Source organism: Drosophila rhopaloa, unplaced genomic scaffold (assembly GCF_018152115.1).
Source record: "Drosophila rhopaloa isolate 14029-0021.01 unplaced genomic scaffold, ASM1815211v1 contig_2, whole genome shotgun sequence".
In the NCBI taxonomy this organism is placed as follows: Eukaryota; Metazoa; Arthropoda; class Insecta; order Diptera; family Drosophilidae; genus Drosophila; species Drosophila rhopaloa.
This window is the reverse complement of record NW_025335083.1, coordinates 16,116,619-16,137,229: the sequence shown is the minus strand read 5'-3', so window position 1 is coordinate 16,137,229 and position 20,611 is coordinate 16,116,619. Positions and strand designations below refer to the sequence as shown.

General features: G+C 36.9%; 3 protein-coding genes across 7 annotated transcripts; all 3 read right to left on the bottom strand.

Moving 5' to 3' along the window:
• Positions 1-631: 631 nt before the first annotated feature.
• Positions 632-7,547, bottom strand: LOC108048240 (protein peste). The gene is made up of 5 exons (XM_017128769.2): positions 7,348-7,547; positions 3,424-3,602; positions 2,928-3,233; positions 2,084-2,603; positions 632-1,636 (listed from the first exon to the last, which is right to left on the bottom strand). The coding sequence occupies exons 2-5, from the start codon at positions 3,562-3,564 to the stop codon at positions 912-914; spliced, it is 1,692 nt and encodes a 563-aa protein (XP_016984258.1). The 5' UTR covers positions 3,565-3,602; positions 7,348-7,547; the 3' UTR covers positions 632-911.
• Positions 7,548-9,514: 1,967 nt separating this feature from the next.
• LOC108048233 (putative gustatory receptor 28a) lies at positions 9,515-11,330 on the bottom strand. Its single transcript, XM_044460244.1, has 3 exons — positions 10,701-11,330; positions 9,696-10,298; positions 9,515-9,634 (listed from the first exon to the last, which is right to left on the bottom strand). Exons 1-3 carry the CDS (start codon positions 11,328-11,330, stop codon positions 9,515-9,517), a joined length of 1,353 nt encoding a protein of 450 aa, XP_044316179.1.
• Positions 11,331-12,307: 977 nt separating this feature from the next.
• Positions 12,308-20,421, bottom strand: LOC108037024 (putative gustatory receptor 28b). 5 transcript variants are annotated; one of them, XM_044460041.1, is made up of 3 exons: positions 19,753-20,421; positions 12,494-13,054; positions 12,308-12,436 (listed from the first exon to the last, which is right to left on the bottom strand). In XM_044460041.1, exons 1-3 carry the CDS (start codon positions 20,419-20,421, stop codon positions 12,308-12,310), a joined length of 1,359 nt encoding a protein of 452 aa, XP_044315976.1. The 5 variants fall into 5 exon arrangements, with proteins under 5 accessions (XP_044315976.1, XP_044315977.1, XP_044315975.1 ...); XM_044460042.1 differs by lacking the exon at positions 19,753-20,421 and adding an exon at positions 17,830-18,471; XM_044460040.1 differs by lacking the exon at positions 19,753-20,421 and adding an exon at positions 15,836-16,568.
• Between the last annotated feature and the right edge of the window lie 190 nt (positions 20,422-20,611).

Genomic DNA, 20,611 nt, shown 5'->3' with positions numbered 1-20,611 from the left:
AAAATATATATTATTGATTAGAATCACCAGGAGAGTTTGACCGTCCGTCTATCCGACCATTCGTCCGATTGTACGCAAAATAGTCCCTGCGTTTTAAAGCTATCTGCTTGAAACTTAACCAAAAGTTGTCTTTCTATTGCAGGTTATATAGAAGTCGGAACGAGCCGGATCGGACGACTGTATCATCTAGCTCGGCTTGCCGAAGTTTTCCCCTTTTCTTGTTAGTATGTAAATAAAATATTATTGAACGACTAACCTGTAATTATGTTAACAATGTTGCAACTTGGTACTAAATTATTAGCATTTCTTTGCTTGGAATTTGAATTTAATTTGCACATAAGAATATTATGTAAATAAACAAGATTGGTTGGCTTGTTGTAAATAAAGCTTTGGAACTACTAATAACTTTCTTGTGCGTATTTTTAATTACTAGGGTACAAGAATCATATGACACACATATTACTTTGGAAAATCGAAAAAACACGTTTTTTAAAACATGGAAATTAATAGTTCTTCTTAATATATGGATATGGATAAATTGTTTATATTTTACCGAATGGCTTTTTCTTTTTTTGCTCTTCTTTTTTCTATTCTTACAAATTTGTTGAACAAAAAGAAAAAAACACAATTATTTAAAATGTATATAAAATATTTTATTTGACACGCACACTATTGGTCAAGAAAACAATTAAATACAATACATATCTAATATCTAAGGAATGTAAAAAGAGTATTCGTTAGCTTAGCGAAGATCGCCATATGGTTCGACTTCCAGAGGCTATCTAATCTTTGGCTTAGGCACGGGAATGCAATTTTTAGTTGGGTATTTCAGAGTGCCACTAAACTATGAACTACGACTAATGCACTAGGACGGCTTAACTATCTAGATGGCGTGGATGTCACGGTTCCGTTTAATCCTGCTTATTATCGCTGATGGCTGTGGAGGCAGTGGCCACACTCTCACCCGTTTGGGATTTGATGATGGCTGGCTTACGGCTTTTCTCCAGGAGCGGAGAACTGTCCGGAGATCCTTTGACACTCTTTTCGCATACCAAAGTGGATGCCTTGGATTTGAGTTCCTCGGCACTGGAGAACTGGGAGCGGCTCTTGTACTGACCATTCGTTTTGGTTTGGTTCTTCAGATCGTATCTACGATTCCGACACGAAGACACCAAATTCTGAACCGGTCCCCAACACAGGAGTATTATGCCAGTAGCCAAGCAAACTCCCGCAAAAATTTGTCCGGCAAGTAGAACAATTGGTAGTACCTTCAATTGATCAGCCATTGCTGGAGTGATTCTCACTTTTTGTTCAAACCATATGAGTGGAAAGAATATCTTGGGTATTCCTGTGTACAAGTCGATGCCATCGATTGGCTCCACCAACATGTTCACTTGGAATCGGGCAGCCACCTCAAGTGGAATTCCAGTTCTTGGCTCCACTACCATATAGAACTCGTGATCCTCCTGATTGGGACTTAAGCCCTCCACCTGGTCCACATAGTAACGATCTCCATTGAAAAAGTGCGGGTAGGACATGAAAACAGGAGATCCAAAGCGACAGGAGCTGATGTTCATCACTCCCGAAGGAACACATTCGCCACCACAGTAACAAAGGTTCTCAGGGTACAGAGTGCCTGCAATAAAATTATTTTTATTAATAAGGCTTTATTTAAAATGTAAAATATATTAAAACAAATTTAGAGCTTGTTTTAAATATAAATTAATGCTTATCAAATGTTTTCTATTGATTAAATTTTAGCACAGTCTCAAACCAAGAAGTTATTCTTATTAATACTCATACTTCAGCACTGTAAGCTGTAAAACAAAACGTAAACCTGTTTGTAGAATAATTATAATAATAAAGTAGCGATTTAATAATAGTTATCCTACAATTAACTGGCTATCAGTACCAATATTATTTGCTAATAGACACATAATGTGCGATGCCTATTTTATGCAACCATTTCATAATATGGGAAAAAAGTGTATTCATGCATTCACTTAAATATTTAATTATACAGGTGTTTTTTTTATTTTATGCATTCGAAAAGCATGACAAATATGTTCTGATCAAAGCTCACCATTATCCACAGAACGAGGTCCGCCAGAAAATTTGTAACCTTCCAGTCCTTCGATATCCACTGTTTCCACATAATCCAATGGGATTGTGCGGCACATGTCCGGCGTAAATAGACCCACACTATCGCCGGGCTTGAGATGTTGTGGCTGGAACTCTCCGGCGGATCCATTGGTCATGCCGCAATAGGAATCGTAAAATCCAGTGTTTTCCTGATAATTCCACGCGTGCATCTGACCCAACTTCGACAGATGATCGGCACCCGTAAAGACATTAAACACGCCCGTGAGATCGGCACTTCCATTGCGTGTATAGAACCAACCGAATTTATCAAAAGGAACCTTAACCTCATCACCGAAAAGGGGCATGGCAATGGCCACGTCGATCATTGTATCTCTGTATCCCGTGAAGAGGAGTTCGTCAATCGATTTTTGGACGGACATTTTGGCACCGTACATATTAAGACCCAAATCGACCAATTTTCGCTTAGCTAGTATCCAATGTTTTGCAGTGGCACCAGCGGACTGAAATAAAAATTGTTTATTAGAGAAAATTGAATTTGTTAAGTTAACCAAAGATAAGTTTTCAATTCAAACAAAAAAAATATTTTTATATATCCTTTTTTAGGAGGTACAGCTCAAAGAAGATGCCAAAATCCTTTACATTTTTAATGACATTAAAAATGATATATTTTGTTGAGGTCTCAATTTAATTTCCAATAAAGACCAATATTTTTATATATTTTGAATCTTGAATTAATTTTGTAGGAATGACACTTCTAATTATATTCCCCCGTTAAGTTATAGAATATATTTTTTATTACTTGAAAATGTTTGAACGGTACCCACCAGAGCCACAGCATTTAGGGTGTTAATCTGATCATCCAGACTTCCATTACTGCCCTCCGCATCGAAGTAGAAAAAGCTGAGCCTGCGATAGCTCACGGATGCGTTTTCCGGATGCCAGTGGATGTCCACCTTGTCGGGTCGCTCGGTAAAGCGATATGGACCCACTTGCTCCAAAATGGGCTTCGTGGAGAGATTGCCAAAGTCCTCGGGATTCGTCCAGTTGAAGAGGTAAATGTCCAGACTCAGTTCCAACGGCGGACTTTTCCAATTGTCGTAGACACGTGTGTTGGGCGCCAAAGCCATTTCCTGCCGAAAAGCAAAAGCCTCAATTAGAATTAATTGAAAATCTCAACGAGTTTTCCTCGATCTCTGACTCGAGCCAATTGAGAGGCGGCTGTTTTCCTTTGGCTCTCAATTGGCTTTAGTCGCTAATCGAATGCAGCTGGCCGGGCCAACACATGGCCGAATCTGAACCCTTGTTAGCGGCTGGGATTACCTTCTGCATGATCCAATTGAACAGGTCCACCCAGAACAATCCGCACAATATGCCAAATAGTCCCAGGCAGAAGCCGAAAATACCGATAATTAATTTGCGATTGCTTTTTTGGCCCCACATCGCGCTATTTTGTGTTGGCATGGCTCACGCTGGGCGACTGTGTGGATATCTAATGGGCTCTGTAATGATATGCAAGTAAATAATACAGCAGAGGAAATTGACAAACTAATAAAACAATTGAAACAAACAAATATCAAATGGGTGCATACAAAAATGCAATGCAAGTAAAGAGATTAAAAATAATTAAATATATTAATTTCCATGATTTTTTTAGTGATTATAAAATTGTTATATAATAACAATTATTTTTTTAGTCGATTATATTTGCTAATCCTACAAGAAATTTATTATATTAATGTACTAAATATTGATTAAGTTTGTCCAAATAAGAGCTGCCTACTTTTAGGCCTCACTTATAAGAAATGAAACAAATAATATGTAAAATCTGATATTTTATTTAAAAGTACAATGAAAACCTTATTGATAAAAGAATGGCGAACAAAGAAAGGCCCAACAATGAATCGAATATAAACAAAATGCACAAAGTGCAACACATTATTGAGTGACGAATTCACATAGCGTCTATTTTCATCAATATAATTGAATCAATTTAAGCAAAGCGTGACTTTCAATTGCTGTTTACACTCATGTAGAATATAGTAAGCCCGGCAAACACATATATATACAGAAGTATAGTCGAACCCCATATCAGTGGTGATAATTACAAAGCTTCCCCCGACACATTACAATGGTGTGTTTTAATTAGTTATGATAGTTCCAAGTTTCGCTATATGATCAGTAATTATAAACTCACATTGCAAATACAATGCATGCATGTATATAATATGAACAGATAAGAAATATGCGGTAATTGATAAAATTTTAGTTATTTTAATGGCTTAATAATTCATTCCAAGAATATTAAAACAAGAGATTACTGAGAGGGAACCTTAAAGGATAATGCATTTGAGAAGAGGCTATAAAATTTCCTCATCGAGGGTATCTACTGTATCCCGATAAGGGGATTCTGAACTCCTAGGTGAATAGACCCATGAGGAAGCAAAAGATAATTGAGGAAATTGAACTGCACTGCACTTATCGCTCATCGAGAACCCATCCCCTGACCATTATTCGATCAATCTGCTCTAGGTAACCATCACTATATATCACTTCAGCATAAATATTGCATATGTACATATGCGACTGGACCGCATCTCTGTGATATATCGTCATAATTGAGTCTATCAATTGACCCCGCTGTGAGCTATGGTTGGGTCTCTGACACTTTCCGTTATTGTACATAAATACGAATACGAATACGAATCTATATATATACCCACATTTATATGCCTATTCGGGAGCGTGTCAGTTCTGAGTTCTGGTGTCTGGTAAATTGATATGATTATGTCTTTTGAATGATGTATAGCTGTCGAGCGTTTGTCGGCGCCTTTTTATTGTCTTCACAATTATTCTGGAGTGGGTTTTAATTGAAATGGACATTGGACAGGTACATCATATATAGTTCATCCCACAATTTTAATTTAATTCAATTAGATCAAGAGAAATCTTACTCATCAAAAATTCAGATTTTAGAGGAAATCTGAATTTAATATGTGTGTTAACCTAGGCTTTTGGCTAGAAAAAAATAATTTTAATCTTTTGTATTCAAATCAATTCACGAAAAAGCTGAGTATTTAAACGATCTTCATTAAAGATATGTTTTTTCCATGCACAAGAGATTCTTCAAAATATTCTTTCAAAGCCGTAAACCTCAACACTGAATAATTGCCTTTAATTAAGTTAAATATTTGTTACTGACCGACAAACTCAATTCATTATCAAATTAAGCATTTTCAAGTCTTTCACTCTGGCTGTTGATCTTACTTATTAACATTTTTATGAATAAACTGCACGCTTTTATGCATTCTCTATGCAAATGGCCAGAGAGCACTGAACTCAAAAATAAAGTCAAAGGGAAATGAACAAATTGTGAAACAAGTTAAGTCCAAATGGCAATCTTTCAAGATTCCAATAACAACCTACCCAGTGTAAGCAAATTAGAAATAGCTAAAGTGTCTTGTTGGAGTAGGTATACACTTAATTAGTGCAAGTGCACTTAAACACTACGATAGTCAGATTTTACGTTAGATTTTTTTTAATATAATCCAAGTAAATCTACTAAGTTCTGCTGTTTTCCAACCCCATTTGACCACAGAATCTGCCATCGAGATGAAACCGCAAATGGGAAATTCGACACAGTTCGTAAAAGGAACCCGCTACAAATCAACAGCTAAGTATTTTGCATTTGCTTTGGCGAGTTCTTTGATAATGAGCTACGAGTATCGGCATGCAATTAAATTTTCACAACCTTCAAGTACGGAAATACTCGTGACGATTTTAGACTAAGCCAAAAACTAAAACAATATATTTGATTTCGGTAATTTGCAAGCTAAATGTCGTCCCAATGGGCGTGCGTATTCAAAAATAGACTTGGTTTAAAGTCATACACACTGTAAATGGTTTTCTAGTTTTAGACAATCGAACTTATTTGGAAATCAACTTAGGTCTTAAAATGTTTTTATTATTCGAAGAACTTGCAAAGTTACTGAAGTAATTCTAAGCCCTTTTGAATTATAAATAACTTAATTGTTTGTGAACTGATTATGTGTTAATTATTATAAAATTGAAACTTAAATGCAATTGCGAATGCAATTAGTTGTTAACAAATTCAGTTTCCATAAACTTGAACTTTGTTTAAACGGGTCGTATGCTTAATTTGTCATGGAACAGCTGTTTCCATTGAGGAGTAACAAATTTGCTTTGTTCATCGATTGTTCAATTAGCAACTTGCCAGAAAATGAATGAGACTCTTCTTTAGTTAAAAGGTCCCATTAACGTGCAAATGAACAAAGAAAATATAAGTAAATATTTATTTAATTGTAATGAACAATGGTTGGAACATTTTTTATTACACGCAATTCCAATTAGTAAGAAGCGATTTTGATTTATAATCAATGAGTTTATTAAGTAACTGCTGATTTATGAGTTAGCAATCTAATCTAAGTCTTAGTTATTTTTGTAGGAAATGTCTTGCCCAATTTATAATATAACTATACAAAATAAATGAAATAAATTAAAAATAAGTAATTGTCTGCTAGGAGGAACTCTTCAATAAACATTAATTGCATTTAAAAAGAACTCGAAACTGCAATTAATTGAAAGCACTTTTCAAGTGTCTTAAACTTAATATGGTCATCAGGTCGGATACGCATTCGTTTTTCAAAAATCTATTTAAAGTTCATATTAAGCATACGACCTGTTGATAAAATGAAGTCATGTTTCTCGAACTTCTCTCTTTTGGACCCAAATATTTATATTTAAACTTTGCCTAACAACCGCAAAAAAAGGTTTTTAAAGAATTGTTTCTTTTTTATATTTTCTTCAGCAACTGTTTCCCCTGAGGATTGCCAAGATTGCAGGCTAATTTTAAAACATTAATCACACAATCAACAGGTCGTCCGGTAGCATAAGCTGAAAGCCCTTTGTTTCGCATTCCGGCACTCTTATTAAACCAAACAGAAATGCCACACAAAGCCAATATAAACACAATAAGAATGTATAATATAGGTTGACACTGTACATATATAGTTGGGTTTATGTCTGGCGAATATTTCTCACTCTTTGTCGAGTTGATTTCATTTAATGGCCTGTAATCTTAATAAGTCTGCCGGCGATTAATCGAAATCAAGCCAAAACTGAATGTGGTTAACTGGACAGGAAATGTGAAGTAATTGCGTGATATTCACGAAGGAGTTTTCCCCTGCCGTTCCCAATTGCCTTAGTTTTCGTTTTAAAGGCACTCACTTGACTTTTATTTGCCAAATAGAAACAAATCACGGTTTTCTTTTTCAATATTTTCTCCGGATGTCCTTGTGAAGAATTTGAAATTCGATAAGGATGTGGACACAACGCTTGAGCACGTGGAGGATTATTTTACACAGAGGCCGGACAAGTGGGCGCGAGTCTCGAGAAAATTCCGTGGAGTGTTACCGCTTTGCCCGGCGGCTTCGCTGCGACTGTGCGGCGGACTCTCGGCGAACGGGACCGCGAGCAGCGCCGCCAGAGAGAGGCGGGAGTGAACTGGGGGCGGGGCAGAGCGGAGCGGTCGCCGTTCGTTGTTCCTGCTCTGCGGTTGCGGCCGATGAATGTCAGTCAAGTGCGGCACATCGGTATGGAAATGGGCTTGAGAAGAGCTCTAAATGTCTGTGTGCGAGTGGGTGTTTGGGTTAATTTACGCTTTAGGCTTTCCATAGTTTTGCCATTGAATTTTGAATTAAACTACATGTAATCTGAAACGCGAGCATGACTTTCAAACTGTGAAGTGCATCCGAGTGCAAGCGTATTCTGAAAAAAACAGTGTTACAAAATATTAAACACTGCGAAATTCATCCATCCTAATGAACATACAGGTTTTAACCAATATATTTTTCGAAGAAAAATAACTAGAAGCTTCTAAACATATATAAAAAGAATGTAACCAACATAACTTGTATTCATTTTGGAAAAGTGGAGGATTTATTGATTTCACCAAGCAAAATTAAAGTATAGTTTCGAATTTGCCTAATTTTTTTTGTTTAAAAATAAATTATACTAAAAACTTTAAAACATTTAAAATAAAATGCACAATATATATATTTATTAGGTTTTTTGGTTATTCATGAATTTTCTAGAAATAATAAAAAGAAATGATGTGTAACTTTTTTTTTAACAAAGCTAAATCACAATCTGCTTTAAGAAGTCCTTATGCACTTGGGTTATCGTTAAATAGAACGGATTTTCGCATCTGAAACGGGTGGTGTGAAAAAGTAAACAAATCGTAAAGAAAAAAAAACCGAAATTGATAACAAATTTCCAAAGCCTTATCAATGCGGCTAATCGTGATGATTAGCACTGGGTGAACACCGAACATGCACGACTAACCTCATACACTTGTAAGCTGCGTAAATCGACAGGCGATCAGACCAAAGTTTCATTGGTGCGAAACTCCCCAGCAAACCTCCCATGGCTGAGGCAATAAAACAATCAGATTTCGTTGTCTCAGTGCGTATTCAGGTTGGCTCTTACTCCCTTATTGGATTAGTCTTTTTGCCTCCTTTCACATGGCGTGCGCACTGGGATTAGGGTTTAGTTGGGGCAAAGGTCCGTTACCGCAGCAGATTATGTTGCAATGCTGACAAGTGGGGCAAGCATAAGTGGGCCAAGTCATCCCCTAACTTCGAATTGGGTCTGGGGCAACGTTTTCCATTTGATTTCGTTCTCTGCTCAAATGTAAGGTAAGACTGAATTCAAACAGCTTCTGTCAGCTAGCGATAAAGTATTGTAGCGAACAGCTGTTGGTCAATGGATTACGTTACGTAAGAAACGGTAACGTAACATTTAAACACGAGTGAAAATAAAATAAAATTGTTGAATTAAAAACTGACATTAGCTGTGAATATTATTATCAAATGTATTGTTTTTTTTTTTATTTTCATCCTTGTATTATTGTATTAAGATGATAATATTTTTACAAGATTTTCATTATAATTGCCTTTCGAAAAGAAATATACAAATTCAGTTATTTAAAGATCAAATTTTCTGCGAGAAGTAGAGGGAATTAATAATATTTTGTGGTGTAGTAATATTAAGTGAGCTCACGCGTTAATACAAAAATTACCAAACAATCCACCAAAGTATGAAAACAAAATTATCTATAGTTTCCCAGTTTTTTTAATTATGAAGAAAACATAAAAAGGCTTAACTTCCAGGATGGACCTTATTTAGATTGAAGATAATTTTATAAATAATTAATTTCTGCTTATCAATGAAACTCAAATATTAAAAATGTTGTCTTGAAAATTTATATAAATTAACCGGCGAAAATTGAATCCTTTAAAACATATTTCAATATATTGAAATTTAATCCGTTTCAATTTAATAGTATCTTGTCCTTTGCATACTTTAAAGAAAGTGAGATTTTAAAATCCTTTCATTAATCACCAAGGTGGATAGAATGCGAGTTATTTGTTGAGTTAGAGCCGGACTCGTCCATGTGATGCGTAAAACGAAACTGGATGAGAATAATAAGGTAGCAAGTAGCAGCGCCAGTAATCTGTAAGATACAATTTAAAAATATAAAGCAATGCATTGCTTAATAAAATGCAGAAACATACGGTAAAAATAAGCGTACGATCCAGACGAAAAAGTCCTGCGGCTGTGAAAAGCACCTTTCTATGCGATAGCTGCAAGGAGAGTCGGAAGAGACGATCTCTTAGCTCGGGATCATCGGTGATATTAAGGATTTTGTGCACTATAGCGGCTGTATAGCTGCTGTGCAAAATGGTGCGACTGCTGGCCTCCACGATCAACACGATGATCACTATATACCATATAAGCTGCATGAGGAAAAAGGCAAAGAATTCATCGGCCTCAAAAACATCCAATCGTTTGGGATTCAGAATGGCCTCTAAAATGTAAAAGTCATCAAAAAGTATGAATAGAAAAGATATGGCAATTATTCCAAGTAGCGGGTATGTAAAATACTCCTCGATGGTCTGGCAAATATCGCATAGAAGATTGTGGATGTTGGACACCTGTTTGATGGCATACTCCGGATTGAGGCGTATTACAGAGGTAACACTGTACCGCTTCATGGGGGTGCTGATTAAATTTCGTAGGCGATGGGAGTAGCGTCTGTGATTTACCACCGAGTGCATGGGGGAGAGTTCCAAGGCGTTATGTTGCTCTATATGGGCATCTAGGATATCCTGCAGGATCTAAATTATAAAATAAAAATGGCTCGTATTGCGATCTTTTTAATTAGTATTCCAAAGTGAATATAATAAGTAAAAGCAATTAAAAAAAAAAAGGAAACTTTTCAGAAACGAATTCCTTTGTTTTGTTTATATATTTGTTATATTTCAATTAAATTAAAAATAATCCAAATATATTTAAGTTTAAAAACATAAAACATAATATAATGTGCGGTTTACTAAAAATGTTTATTAACTATAAATATTTTTCTTTATTTTCTTCTTAACATATTTTTTAAATTTCTTTTAACAAAAATGAATTAACAATTATATGAGTTTTCATGTTTGTAATTCTTTCTTCAACACATTACTGTTATTTTTGTTCATATAGCAACTGCATATATATGCAAACCCCATGACACTCACTTCGTTCAACATGCTAAACCGACTCCTGGCCAAATCCGTGGTGCAAAGAAACTTGAAGACCACCAGGCAGATATTGATGTGCGGCAGGGCGAAGGCGGTGAAGGTCACAAACGAGGGCGAGATGGTGGCACTGACCAAGAGGCTATAGCTCACACACAAGTAGATGACGTTGAACAGCAGCATGCCCAAGGATATGAGGAAACTGGACAACAGTATCCTTCGGTAGTCCAACTTCATGCCCAGTCTCACAAATAACTCGTCCACCACGATGTTATTCTGGATGATGCCGACCAATCTTTGCCTTTTGAACATGGCGAAGCCAAAAATGGTGGACATGGCTAGAATGCCAGTTAACCGAAGGGTTCCATCGCTGAATCTGGTGATGTTCGTTTGGAAAAAGTAACCAATTATGGAATCACCCTCCTTCACAGAGATTCCGAAACACAGGACGAAGAACAGGAAGTGCACTATGCCGGCGATGAAAGAGTACCTGGAGGTTTGTACCTCCTTTCGAGGATTAAGATTCAACCGAAATGGAGCCAGGCCCAAAAGGGAAATGAATGTTAAGGGTCGGAGTGCCTCAAACACATTATCCGCCTGGGAAAAGCGCTCCCACAACTTAAAGGCCATCGAGAGTCCTTATTGATTTAAATATAAAAAGTCCGCTAAAGGAGTAACGTCCGCTCGATTCGCGTATTTTCCGCAAACTGAAAACGGAAGTCTTCGGCAACTGATGATGATGATTGCCTTTGTGTCAACTCGAGACCCGACTGATATATCATATATCAAAATCGTTAAAGGGCTGTCACACACCTAGGCACACGTAATACGCTAATATCAATAATAGCAAATATTTAATTAACCTTAAACGATCAGGGTGGACAAGGTTATTTACTAACAAGTTCAACGAGTTCACCGAAATTCGTGGCATGGCCATTCATTACCATTTCCAAACAATTTATGACAGCCATTTCATGATCACGCAAAAGTGTCCGCAATGCAATAATAGGCCCATTTTTTTATAGTATTTTTTTTTATTAATTTATTGATGGGCAGCTAGAAAAACGAAAAGAGCAAAAAGGGTTTATTCTTCCGTTCTTGTTGTATTTATTTTTTATACCGTGAGTGCCTTCTTTAAATCGAATATAATTATCAATTTCCAGCAAAGCTGCAAACAATTTATCATTGCATACTTTTTAGAATCAATAAAGGTTGTAAATAAGACGTATAATTTTAATTTATTTAAATAATACTTTCCCAAACCAAGTTGGTAAATTTAAAAACTTCTGTTAGATTTGAACAACTGAAACAGGCACAAAAAAAATGTATTTACCAAAATGTTATTAAGCTTCGTTGAACAAGTTTACTTTCTATTTTTAAGTGCACCCTCCATAAATGTTCCCCATTTAAAAAGACAAAATTCTTAAACGATTATAACTATATATTTATTTTTTAATCGTTTGTTTACATTGACAGAAAGTATTTTTTAAAGGCAACATTAACAAAAAATAGACATTCTGCTGGACGAAATCTACATATATCATTTCACCGGCTCCATCGACTCCTCTGCGCTCCCCATGTTGTTTGTAACGACACTAAAAACACATCTAAAGCGTATGATTCGTCATGTTATTGTAGGCCTCACAGCAGGAACTGCCATTCCCATAGCCATGGTTTGGGGAATTGGAGGTAAATTGCAGTAATATGATGAGATAAGTGGTCAAGGCTCCGCTGATCTGTTGAATATTACAAACGAATTAGTAAAATTACAGAAATATATGAAAACACCTTACCGTAAAATACAAAGTTCGGTCAATGTTGAATAGACCAGCTGCGGTAAAGTTTATTTTGAGATGCATCAACTGCATGGAGAATTGCTGCAGCTTCTCCTTAACCTCAGCACTTTTGGTTTTGTTCAGTAGGGAGTGCACTATCCCTCCCGTCTTCTCGCTTTTCTTAATTGCCCGATTACTTCCCTCGACAATGGAAATTATGGCAATCAGATATAAAATCATTTGACAGGAGAAGAATGTCACAAATTCCACAGTTTTGAATTTACTCTCACGCTTCGATTTTCCCAGAAGAGTTTCCAAAACATAATAGGCATCAAAAACGATGATCAGAAAAGCTATTGAAATAATGGTCAGCAGTTGGTAGGTGAAATATTTGTTGGCCGTAGCTGCTGCCTCGCAAATCAGGTGATGTATCTCCATGGATTCCTGTATAATTTCAGCCGGATCTTTGGTTACTATGGTGTACATGGAAAATGAATCGAGGCACTGAAGCGAGCGCTGTTTTTGGGTCACGGCCTTCAGGGTACGAGTATCCCATTGATGGGATAGATTTTTCAGGACCTTTAAGTAGAATTTATAAAAAAATGTCAGTGGATTATATGTAATACATATTATGTATATTCTTATCCTACTTAACCTTATTTAGAGCACTTAGATAGATGCGTAATTTGATCATTACATTTCCCGTCAGTAAGCAAACAGCACATACTATAAAATGGGGTGAAAAATAACTGATCACAGCACTTGTGGAAAATGTTGCCGCATCTCTTAAGCTGATCATGAGGAAACTACAGGTAATATAGGTTAGCATACTGCCAACCAAAATCATAATTAGTCTTCTCATTTTTCTGGCAGCGGGAACTTGATGCAGAGTCACGCCCACCCGGGGAAACGCCTCCGTCTCAAGTCCATCGAATATGGCCAACACTTCCAGCAGTTTCCTCCGATTCAACAGCGATATTAGTAGAATAATAAAGATTCCAAGCATTCCGTTTATTTTCTGCATTCCATCTATTGTATTCGAGATTTCCGTGAGGAAGAAGTTGGACATCAAAGAGGCTCGATTAATGGTGCTGTATATAAAGTTTCCAAAATATATGGCCATTCGTAGAATGATGTTGGTGTAGCCAAAAAAAGACTCCGTTAGTTTGCCTCTGCCTTCCGAAGAAGTGGTCACATAATAAGGTACAATTCCAAGCCAGAGAGCCATGAGTAAAGTAAACCGATAGCAGGTATAAACGTCGTGATGACGATTACCCGACTTCTGAACCAAACGCTTGAAGAGCCACATGGCGTATGAGTGTTCTATGCAGCCATTGTGGCCATGGAATTCGGAAGGAAGGATAAGAATCTCATAACGCTAATAAGTTTGAATGCTCATAAAACAACGGCGAATGTTGATAATCTTTACGACCGATATATATTTAATTATCCGAATAGCTAAAGCCTTGTACAATTGATCAATAAACGAGGCTAAAAAGCCTTACAATGACTTAGCTTATTGAGAAATTAATTCATTAAAGTTTTATTCTAGTCCAAAAATATTTATAAAATAAGAAAAAATCAAAACAATTAAATACTAAAATATATTACGTAAACCTTTGCCTATACAAAATATTCTAGTCACATTTTTTGATAATAAGAAAAGTTACAATCAATTAATTTTACTTTCAAAATATATCAGAGATACAAGACTTTTATAATTGATGGTGATTGATGATTGTTTCTCTTACATAGGCCAACTATTATAATTTTGTATATTCTTAGCTGTATATAGAAAGAAAACCCACCTGATTTAGGACATCAAAATGCTGCCAAAGTCGATGTAAACAGGCCCCAAACAGCATCACGATGCTTAGCAAAAATATATGGGGCACATAGAAGGCCACAGCTGCTGTGTAAATAGGCCTGACATCATTTCGCAACAACATCCAAATAGAACTGATCAAATAACTCAATTGCACGCCATTAATAAGAAAGATTTGCATATGTCTTAATCGCATAATGGCAGGGTAATTAAAACATACACCCAGGTTAAGCAATCGATCATCTGTTGAGGATATACGATCCCAAATACGGATCAGAAGCCCAACTCGAATGCTGCTGCACAGAAATAGAATTGACATTCCAGTCATTCCGATGAATTTTTGCAAAGAGTCTCCTATTTTAGATATTTCCGATTTAAAGAAGTATCCCACAATACTTTGTTGTTCGATTAGAGCTGCTAAAAAGCAGTAGCTGAAGAAACTCAACTGGAGAAAGGCATTTAGGTAGCCAATTTTACAGGGCTTAAAGTGCTTTTCGCCTGCCTGACCTCTCAGACGAAAAGGGGTCAGACCGAGGAGATAAGTGTACAACAGTAAACTTTGCTCAGATCCAAAAGCATTCCGAGGTCTGAATAATTCACGGTAAAATTTTAACATTTCTTAAATTAAATTAAATTATTTTGTTCAGCAATTATTATGAGTTCAATAACTGCCAGAGAAATAACTTGTTTTGTAACCCAAAAAAGGAACTACTCCTTGGAGACCCTATCAAGTTCCTTTTATATCTTTCAAATAACTTTCCTCAGTGATTAGTTTTTAAAGTATTTATGATCCACACCTTGGACGTCATGGCGGGTTAAATATTGTCTACTTTTCGCCGTTGACAGGTCAGGTAATGGAAACCTGTCCATCACACACCGACACAGTTCTCATTTAATGGCAGTTTCAGCAGTGTTCCAGTGCTTATGAAATTATAAAGAGGGAGTTGCTTTCTTTCAGTTGGCAGGTTCATGGTCAGTGTTTGTGTGGGCTAATTAATTTAATTGAAATATGTGAATGGAATTGAAAACACTTTAATGCAGCAGGTATTTTTTTATTGCCGTTATTGCTTTAGACTCCTTGGGGAAATATTAAATATAGTACAAGCTAGTTAGCCAATGCATTAGTCGCTTAAACGGATACCGATTAAATTTATTTGGCCTGCTTCATGGTTAATTTAATTAAATCATAAAAATTACTGAATAAAGGTTTTAATCATTTATTTTAAAAAAATATGTTAAATTTGTTATTAGAGGTTTCTAAGTCATAAATAATGCTTTAGGTCCATAAGAATATTTAAGTTTAAAATGGTCATTCAAGGATTAAAGTGGATTTAATTGATAAAATCTCTTAGAAAGATTAAATTGGTATACATTTATATTTATGATTATTTTTATCTTCGGTAACGCTTTAATGATTGATTTATTTATTTAATTTTAAAGCTATCTTTACCATTTGCTATCATCACTAACTGGCTTCGGAAACTATTAATTTGTATTAAATATGATATTACTAATCTCAGGACTTCATCCCTTACCTTGTTGATCATCACCAGACGCATCTCCACCAGATAGGTGAAGCAGGAGAAGAGCGCGATGGCTATAGCGATGACAGTGTGCTGGATGAGGAAGGTGAAGTGGAGGGCCAATGTGGGCGAGACTCGCGAGGAGTACAGAACCGAGAAGGTGCCACAGGTGAAAAGAATGTTGACCAGGAACATGGAGATCAGGATCATATAGCTGAATCGCAGCACCTTACTGTACATGATCTTAACTCCCACGGTCTGGAGCTGCATGTCCATGGTGTGAAACTTCTGCAGACACCTTTCCAATCGATGATTTGGTATAAAGGCTGTCAAGTATATGACAGTAACTCCAATGAATCCACTCACAATCTGCATCATATCCCCAAAATAGGTGATCCGTGATCGAAAGAAATAGCTCGCCACCGATTCGCAATTATTATATATCGTTAAACTGTAGGCAAATCCAAATAAAACTATATGCATAATGCCATTTATATAGCCGAAAATTGTTTTCTTGATGGTTCTCTTCCCGGTTTTACTATCGCAACTGATGTAGAAGAAGGTGAGTCCGTGGATATAGGTCACATGGAATACTGGACGGAGGCACTCGTAGAGCTGCTTGGCGGTAAAAAATCGCCGAAATCTACGACGCAAGGGCTGACATAGCCCAGAACCCACTTCTATTTCCGGTGTATCCCTATGAGCCACCGTTTCATTGGCCGTTTCTATATCCATGACTGCTCCGTTCGAGCTTCAACCGGCGACTGACGCCAGGAACCGCAAATGATTTGCATTTTACCAGGACACTCGACAGGAACTTTGTGGGTGGAGTCGGACAAGTAAATAATTTTCCCATTTTTATATGTACTACGGGTCTAGACAAGCTGCTGTCCGCTTATGTTCTGACCATTAACCTATTAGCTTAAGCTGTTGCATTTTAATTAATGTCGCTGCCCGCTGGGGAATAATTTCCCCAGGGTAATTCAACGATTTCCCCACAAAAAAGGGAAGTTTTTCGTGTCTCTATTTAGATCAATGAATGACTGGAGACACTTTTATTCTGCCCCCTTAAGCCTAATTAATTTCATGGTGCACATGAAATAGGAAAATGAATTTATGGCTATTGTTCGCAGGATATTATAGCTCTTAAATGATGTGTCCTTTGGTAGATGAGATTTGGTTAGTCAAGTAGGAATTATAGCCTTCATAAATGACATCGGAAATTACTCATTCATTTTATTGGTTATGAGGGGTCAAACGAGTTCTTCAGTTATTTTAAATAATGCGTAGAAGTAAGAAAACGGTTTGGAAATTTATGCTAAACAAAGTTCCCAGAAAGCCTTGGAATTTTAATGATTTGGTATTCAAAAAAGGGAAAAGGGAATACAATTGAATAACAGCATTGTTTGAATAAATAGAAATTTCATTATCCAGCTATGGTTTAGTATTCACAAAAACGTTTCACGAAATTACATTTTGCAAAGATGTCTGACCTATATTTGGTTCAATTTATTTCATTTTGACAACTTAATTTAAACAAATATATATTTAAATTTTTTGAGAATTATTTATTACATTTTTAAAGAAAGCCTTAAAGTAGGCAATATATGGTATAACCCATCAACTAGGTCAGCTACTAAAATAAAATTATTTACATACCAAGAAATTTAATCCATTTTCTAGCAGACCAAACTTGTTTGCCAAATAGTCTAGGCTGTTTTATTTGCTAACCGCCCGCCCTCCAAATAGCAAACTTAATTAATAAATATGTCGAAGAGAATCATAGCAACGGTCTACTTCGATAAGATAATGTATTTGCACCTCCTGTGTGTAAACATGGCTTTGCATAAATTAATTTTCACACTTGATTTGAGCTTAAGGAAAAAAGCGAAAAGAAGTGAATCCCCTATTGGAAACCCGGTCACGCACCCTAGACACGCTGTCTGCAGGTAAATATTTACCTGCACTTGTTGGTCGTATTGATAACTCACTCACCTCCCACTCACCTGATTGATGATACTGAGGCGCCGTTCGAAACTAAAGGCAATCACGCAGAACAAACAAATCGCAATGGAAACGACCGAATGCTGCAGGAAAAATGTCATGCAAACGCAGAACGAAGGTGTGACATCCAGAGAGACGAGCAGCCGGAAAACTCCCACGAAATAAACACCCAGGATCAGGAGCTTGAAGATCAGTACCAGTAAGGAGTACCGAAAGATCCTTGAGTATTTCACTCGGATTCCAATGTTCGAAAAGTTCGTATCCAAACTGTGTAGAATAGTTAAGGTGCCCAAAAGCTTGCAGCGTTTTAGGATTGCCGAGGTATATATCACAGCACCGGCTATCAGGCCATTGAAGATCTGCAGGCGATCACCCACGGTGGAGATCTCAGTGCGGAAAAAGTAACCCACTATGGATTCTCCCTGCCGCAAGGACGAGATATAGCAGAAGCCACACAGGCAGATGTAAATGAAGATGTTGAAAACGCCGAAACAGGACATCTTCAAGTAGGATTCACCCATTTTCCGCCTAACCACATGGAATGGCGTCAGTCCGTACAGAAAAGTTAGGAAGAACAGGGGACGCAGTGCCTCGTAGACCTGCGAGGATATAAAGTATTTGCGCACCCGACGGAGCGCGGACATAGTGGCGAAATCGAACTTATGTACCGGAACCGGAAATGAATACAGAGCCAAGCGAATCGCACGACCGTTCTGGTGAAAGTGACAACGCGAACTGGCTGCCAAAAGGGAAAACAGCAACGACTGCTAAGCGACGGATGCAAACGAAGTGAGCTGAAGGATAATAAAGTGGTGAAGTGGTGAAAAGAGGATATAAAAAAGAAATGCCGGCTGGCGAAAGCTCGTTATCATGTTGTCTAGGATTCACAACAACAAGTGGCAGGATATAGCAACAAGTGTTATCGTTTTCTCATTCTATCAAGCTGTCAGTGTTGGCACAATACACTAAACAGATTTAAACAAATTTGAAGTATTTACAATCCATTTAATTAATTATAATTGTTGTGATAATATCGATTATGTTTGGGTATGGGTAATACAAATTATAATCTATACAACCTTTTCTTTCTATAAACACATCTGTAATCAAATATGCAAGCTAAATGTTTTTGTAACTTATTCCTAAGTATTAAATGTTTTAAATATTTTTTTAATAAGACCAAACAAAATTGTAAATCAGTTTTGGATACCATATTTACAACATTTTAATATAACAATCCCAATAACCATTCCCATACATTATTTTAAATTTCAAAAAGGACTAAAAGAATTTAAAGCTACATATGTTTCTCATAAAAAACATATTTGTAAAAAACAATTAAAATCAGCATCACTGTTTCCTTGGAAGCACATATACATTGAATTTAATTCAGTTGTTAGACTATAAAGATAACTGCCAGCAAGTGTGTGAGTATCCGTGTGTGTTTACTTCGTGACGGGCAATTCATTATCTTCATTATCAAGAGACACTCGAGTAATCGCATATCTGGTCACACTTGAATAATGGGTGGATATGGAATTGAAGGCGAAGGATACACAGAGGAAGCTCTCCAGTCCATTGCTTTTGCCATAAGCTGATCAGGTTTCTACGTTAAATTTGCTTCTTGTGCTCAGGGAACGTGGGATTACTCTGATTGACAGGTGACATATGATGATTGGATGGCTGATTTTTCGCAAATGAAGTGTAATTGCTGATACAAGGGGGGAATATATGTTTCTATACATCTAGTGTGTACTGAGTAGCCGCTTATTTAATAAAGATAATAATAATTTAATTAAAGATAACTCTTGAACACCAATACGTATTACAATTAATCATGGAAATATTATCCCTAATATTTAGGTTGTTTCTTTTTATTTAAGGACTTACTTTAAAATTTATATAATTTTATAATAATAACTTACCTTGTGCAGACAGGTGAAACGTCGCTGGACCGTTCGCGTCATTAGGCAGAACATACAGATAGTGATGGAAATGGCCAGGAGTTCGTAGACCAGGATAAAAGTCAGTTGCCAAGAAGGGTACACCTCCATTTTGGAAAGACAAACTAGACAGGTGGTCAAGAGAACGGTATCCAGGACAACGATCAATAAAGCGACCAGGACCACCTGACCAACAACGGTGTGAAAATTCACGGGACTTTGTAGTCGCTCCAGTTGTTGATCTACTCGCACCATAATCTTGACGGATCGTAAAAAGTATTTGCGCAGGAGCAGTGGCAAAATGAATGTAATTATGGCAACTAAAATACCGGCTAGGTCGTGGAGTTTGGTGCTAATCTGGGACACATGATTCCTCATAAAGTACCCAATTAAACTCTCGTTGCTCAGATTGATGAAGCTGTAGCAGTAGGCGAGCAGCAGCCAGCGTGAAATGGCATTTAGGAATCCATACCAGGATTGTTCCAATGAACTTTCTCCCTGTGAATTTCGCCTCACCAAAAACGGAGTAATGCCCAGAACGAAGGCTATGGTCACCATCAGGGCTATGGAACCATAGACATCCCTGGCACTCAGCCAGTAGCGCAGTTGACCTCGGAACCCGCGAAAACTGTCCACACCGTAGCGGATCATTGCTAGAATTCGAATAAATTACATTTCAACGTCTAATTGAGCTTCAGTCATTTCGCTAAAGTGCAGTTCTTATCGCAGATTAAACAAAACCGATATGGTAATGACTGTTGTTTGCGGGGTACCATGGCAACTGATTTAATTGGAATGTCATCGGGAATTGATATCTAACTAGGGACTGACGAAATCATCC

Bases quoted from the DNA above. Each gene is read 5' to 3' on its own strand.
- LOC108048240 (XM_017128769.2), bottom strand. From the start codon at position 3,564: ATGCCAACACAAAATAGCGCGATGTGGGGCCAAAAAAGCAATCGCAAA. The intron at 3,234-3,423 runs GTAATCCCAGCC...GCTTTTCGGCAG, and splicing joins TCAATTGGATCATGCAGAAG to GAAATGGCTTTGGCGCCCAA. The intron at 2,604-2,927 runs GTGGGTACCGTT...TTTTTATTTCAG, and splicing joins CCCTAAATGCTGTGGCTCTG to TCCGCTGGTGCCACTGCAAA.
- LOC108048233 (XM_044460244.1), bottom strand. From the start codon at position 11,330: ATGGCCTTTAAGTTGTGGGAGCGCTTTTCCCAGGCGGATAATGTGTTT. The intron at 10,299-10,700 runs GTGAGTGTCATG...TTTATAATTTAG, and splicing joins GGTTTAGCATGTTGAACGAA to ATCCTGCAGGATATCCTAGA. The intron at 9,635-9,695 runs GTATGTTTCTGC...TGTATCTTACAG, and splicing joins ATCGTACGCTTATTTTTACC to ATTACTGGCGCTGCTACTTG.
- LOC108037024 (XM_044460040.1), bottom strand. From the start codon at position 16,558: ATGGATATAGAAACGGCCAATGAAACGGTGGCTCATAGGGATACACCG. The intron at 13,055-15,835 runs GTAAGGGATGAA...TTCTACTTAAAG, and splicing joins GTCTGGTGATGATCAACAAG to GTCCTGAAAAATCTATCCCA. The intron at 12,437-12,493 runs GTAAGGTGTTTT...AATATTCAACAG, and splicing joins ACCGAACTTTGTATTTTACG to ATCAGCGGAGCCTTGACCAC.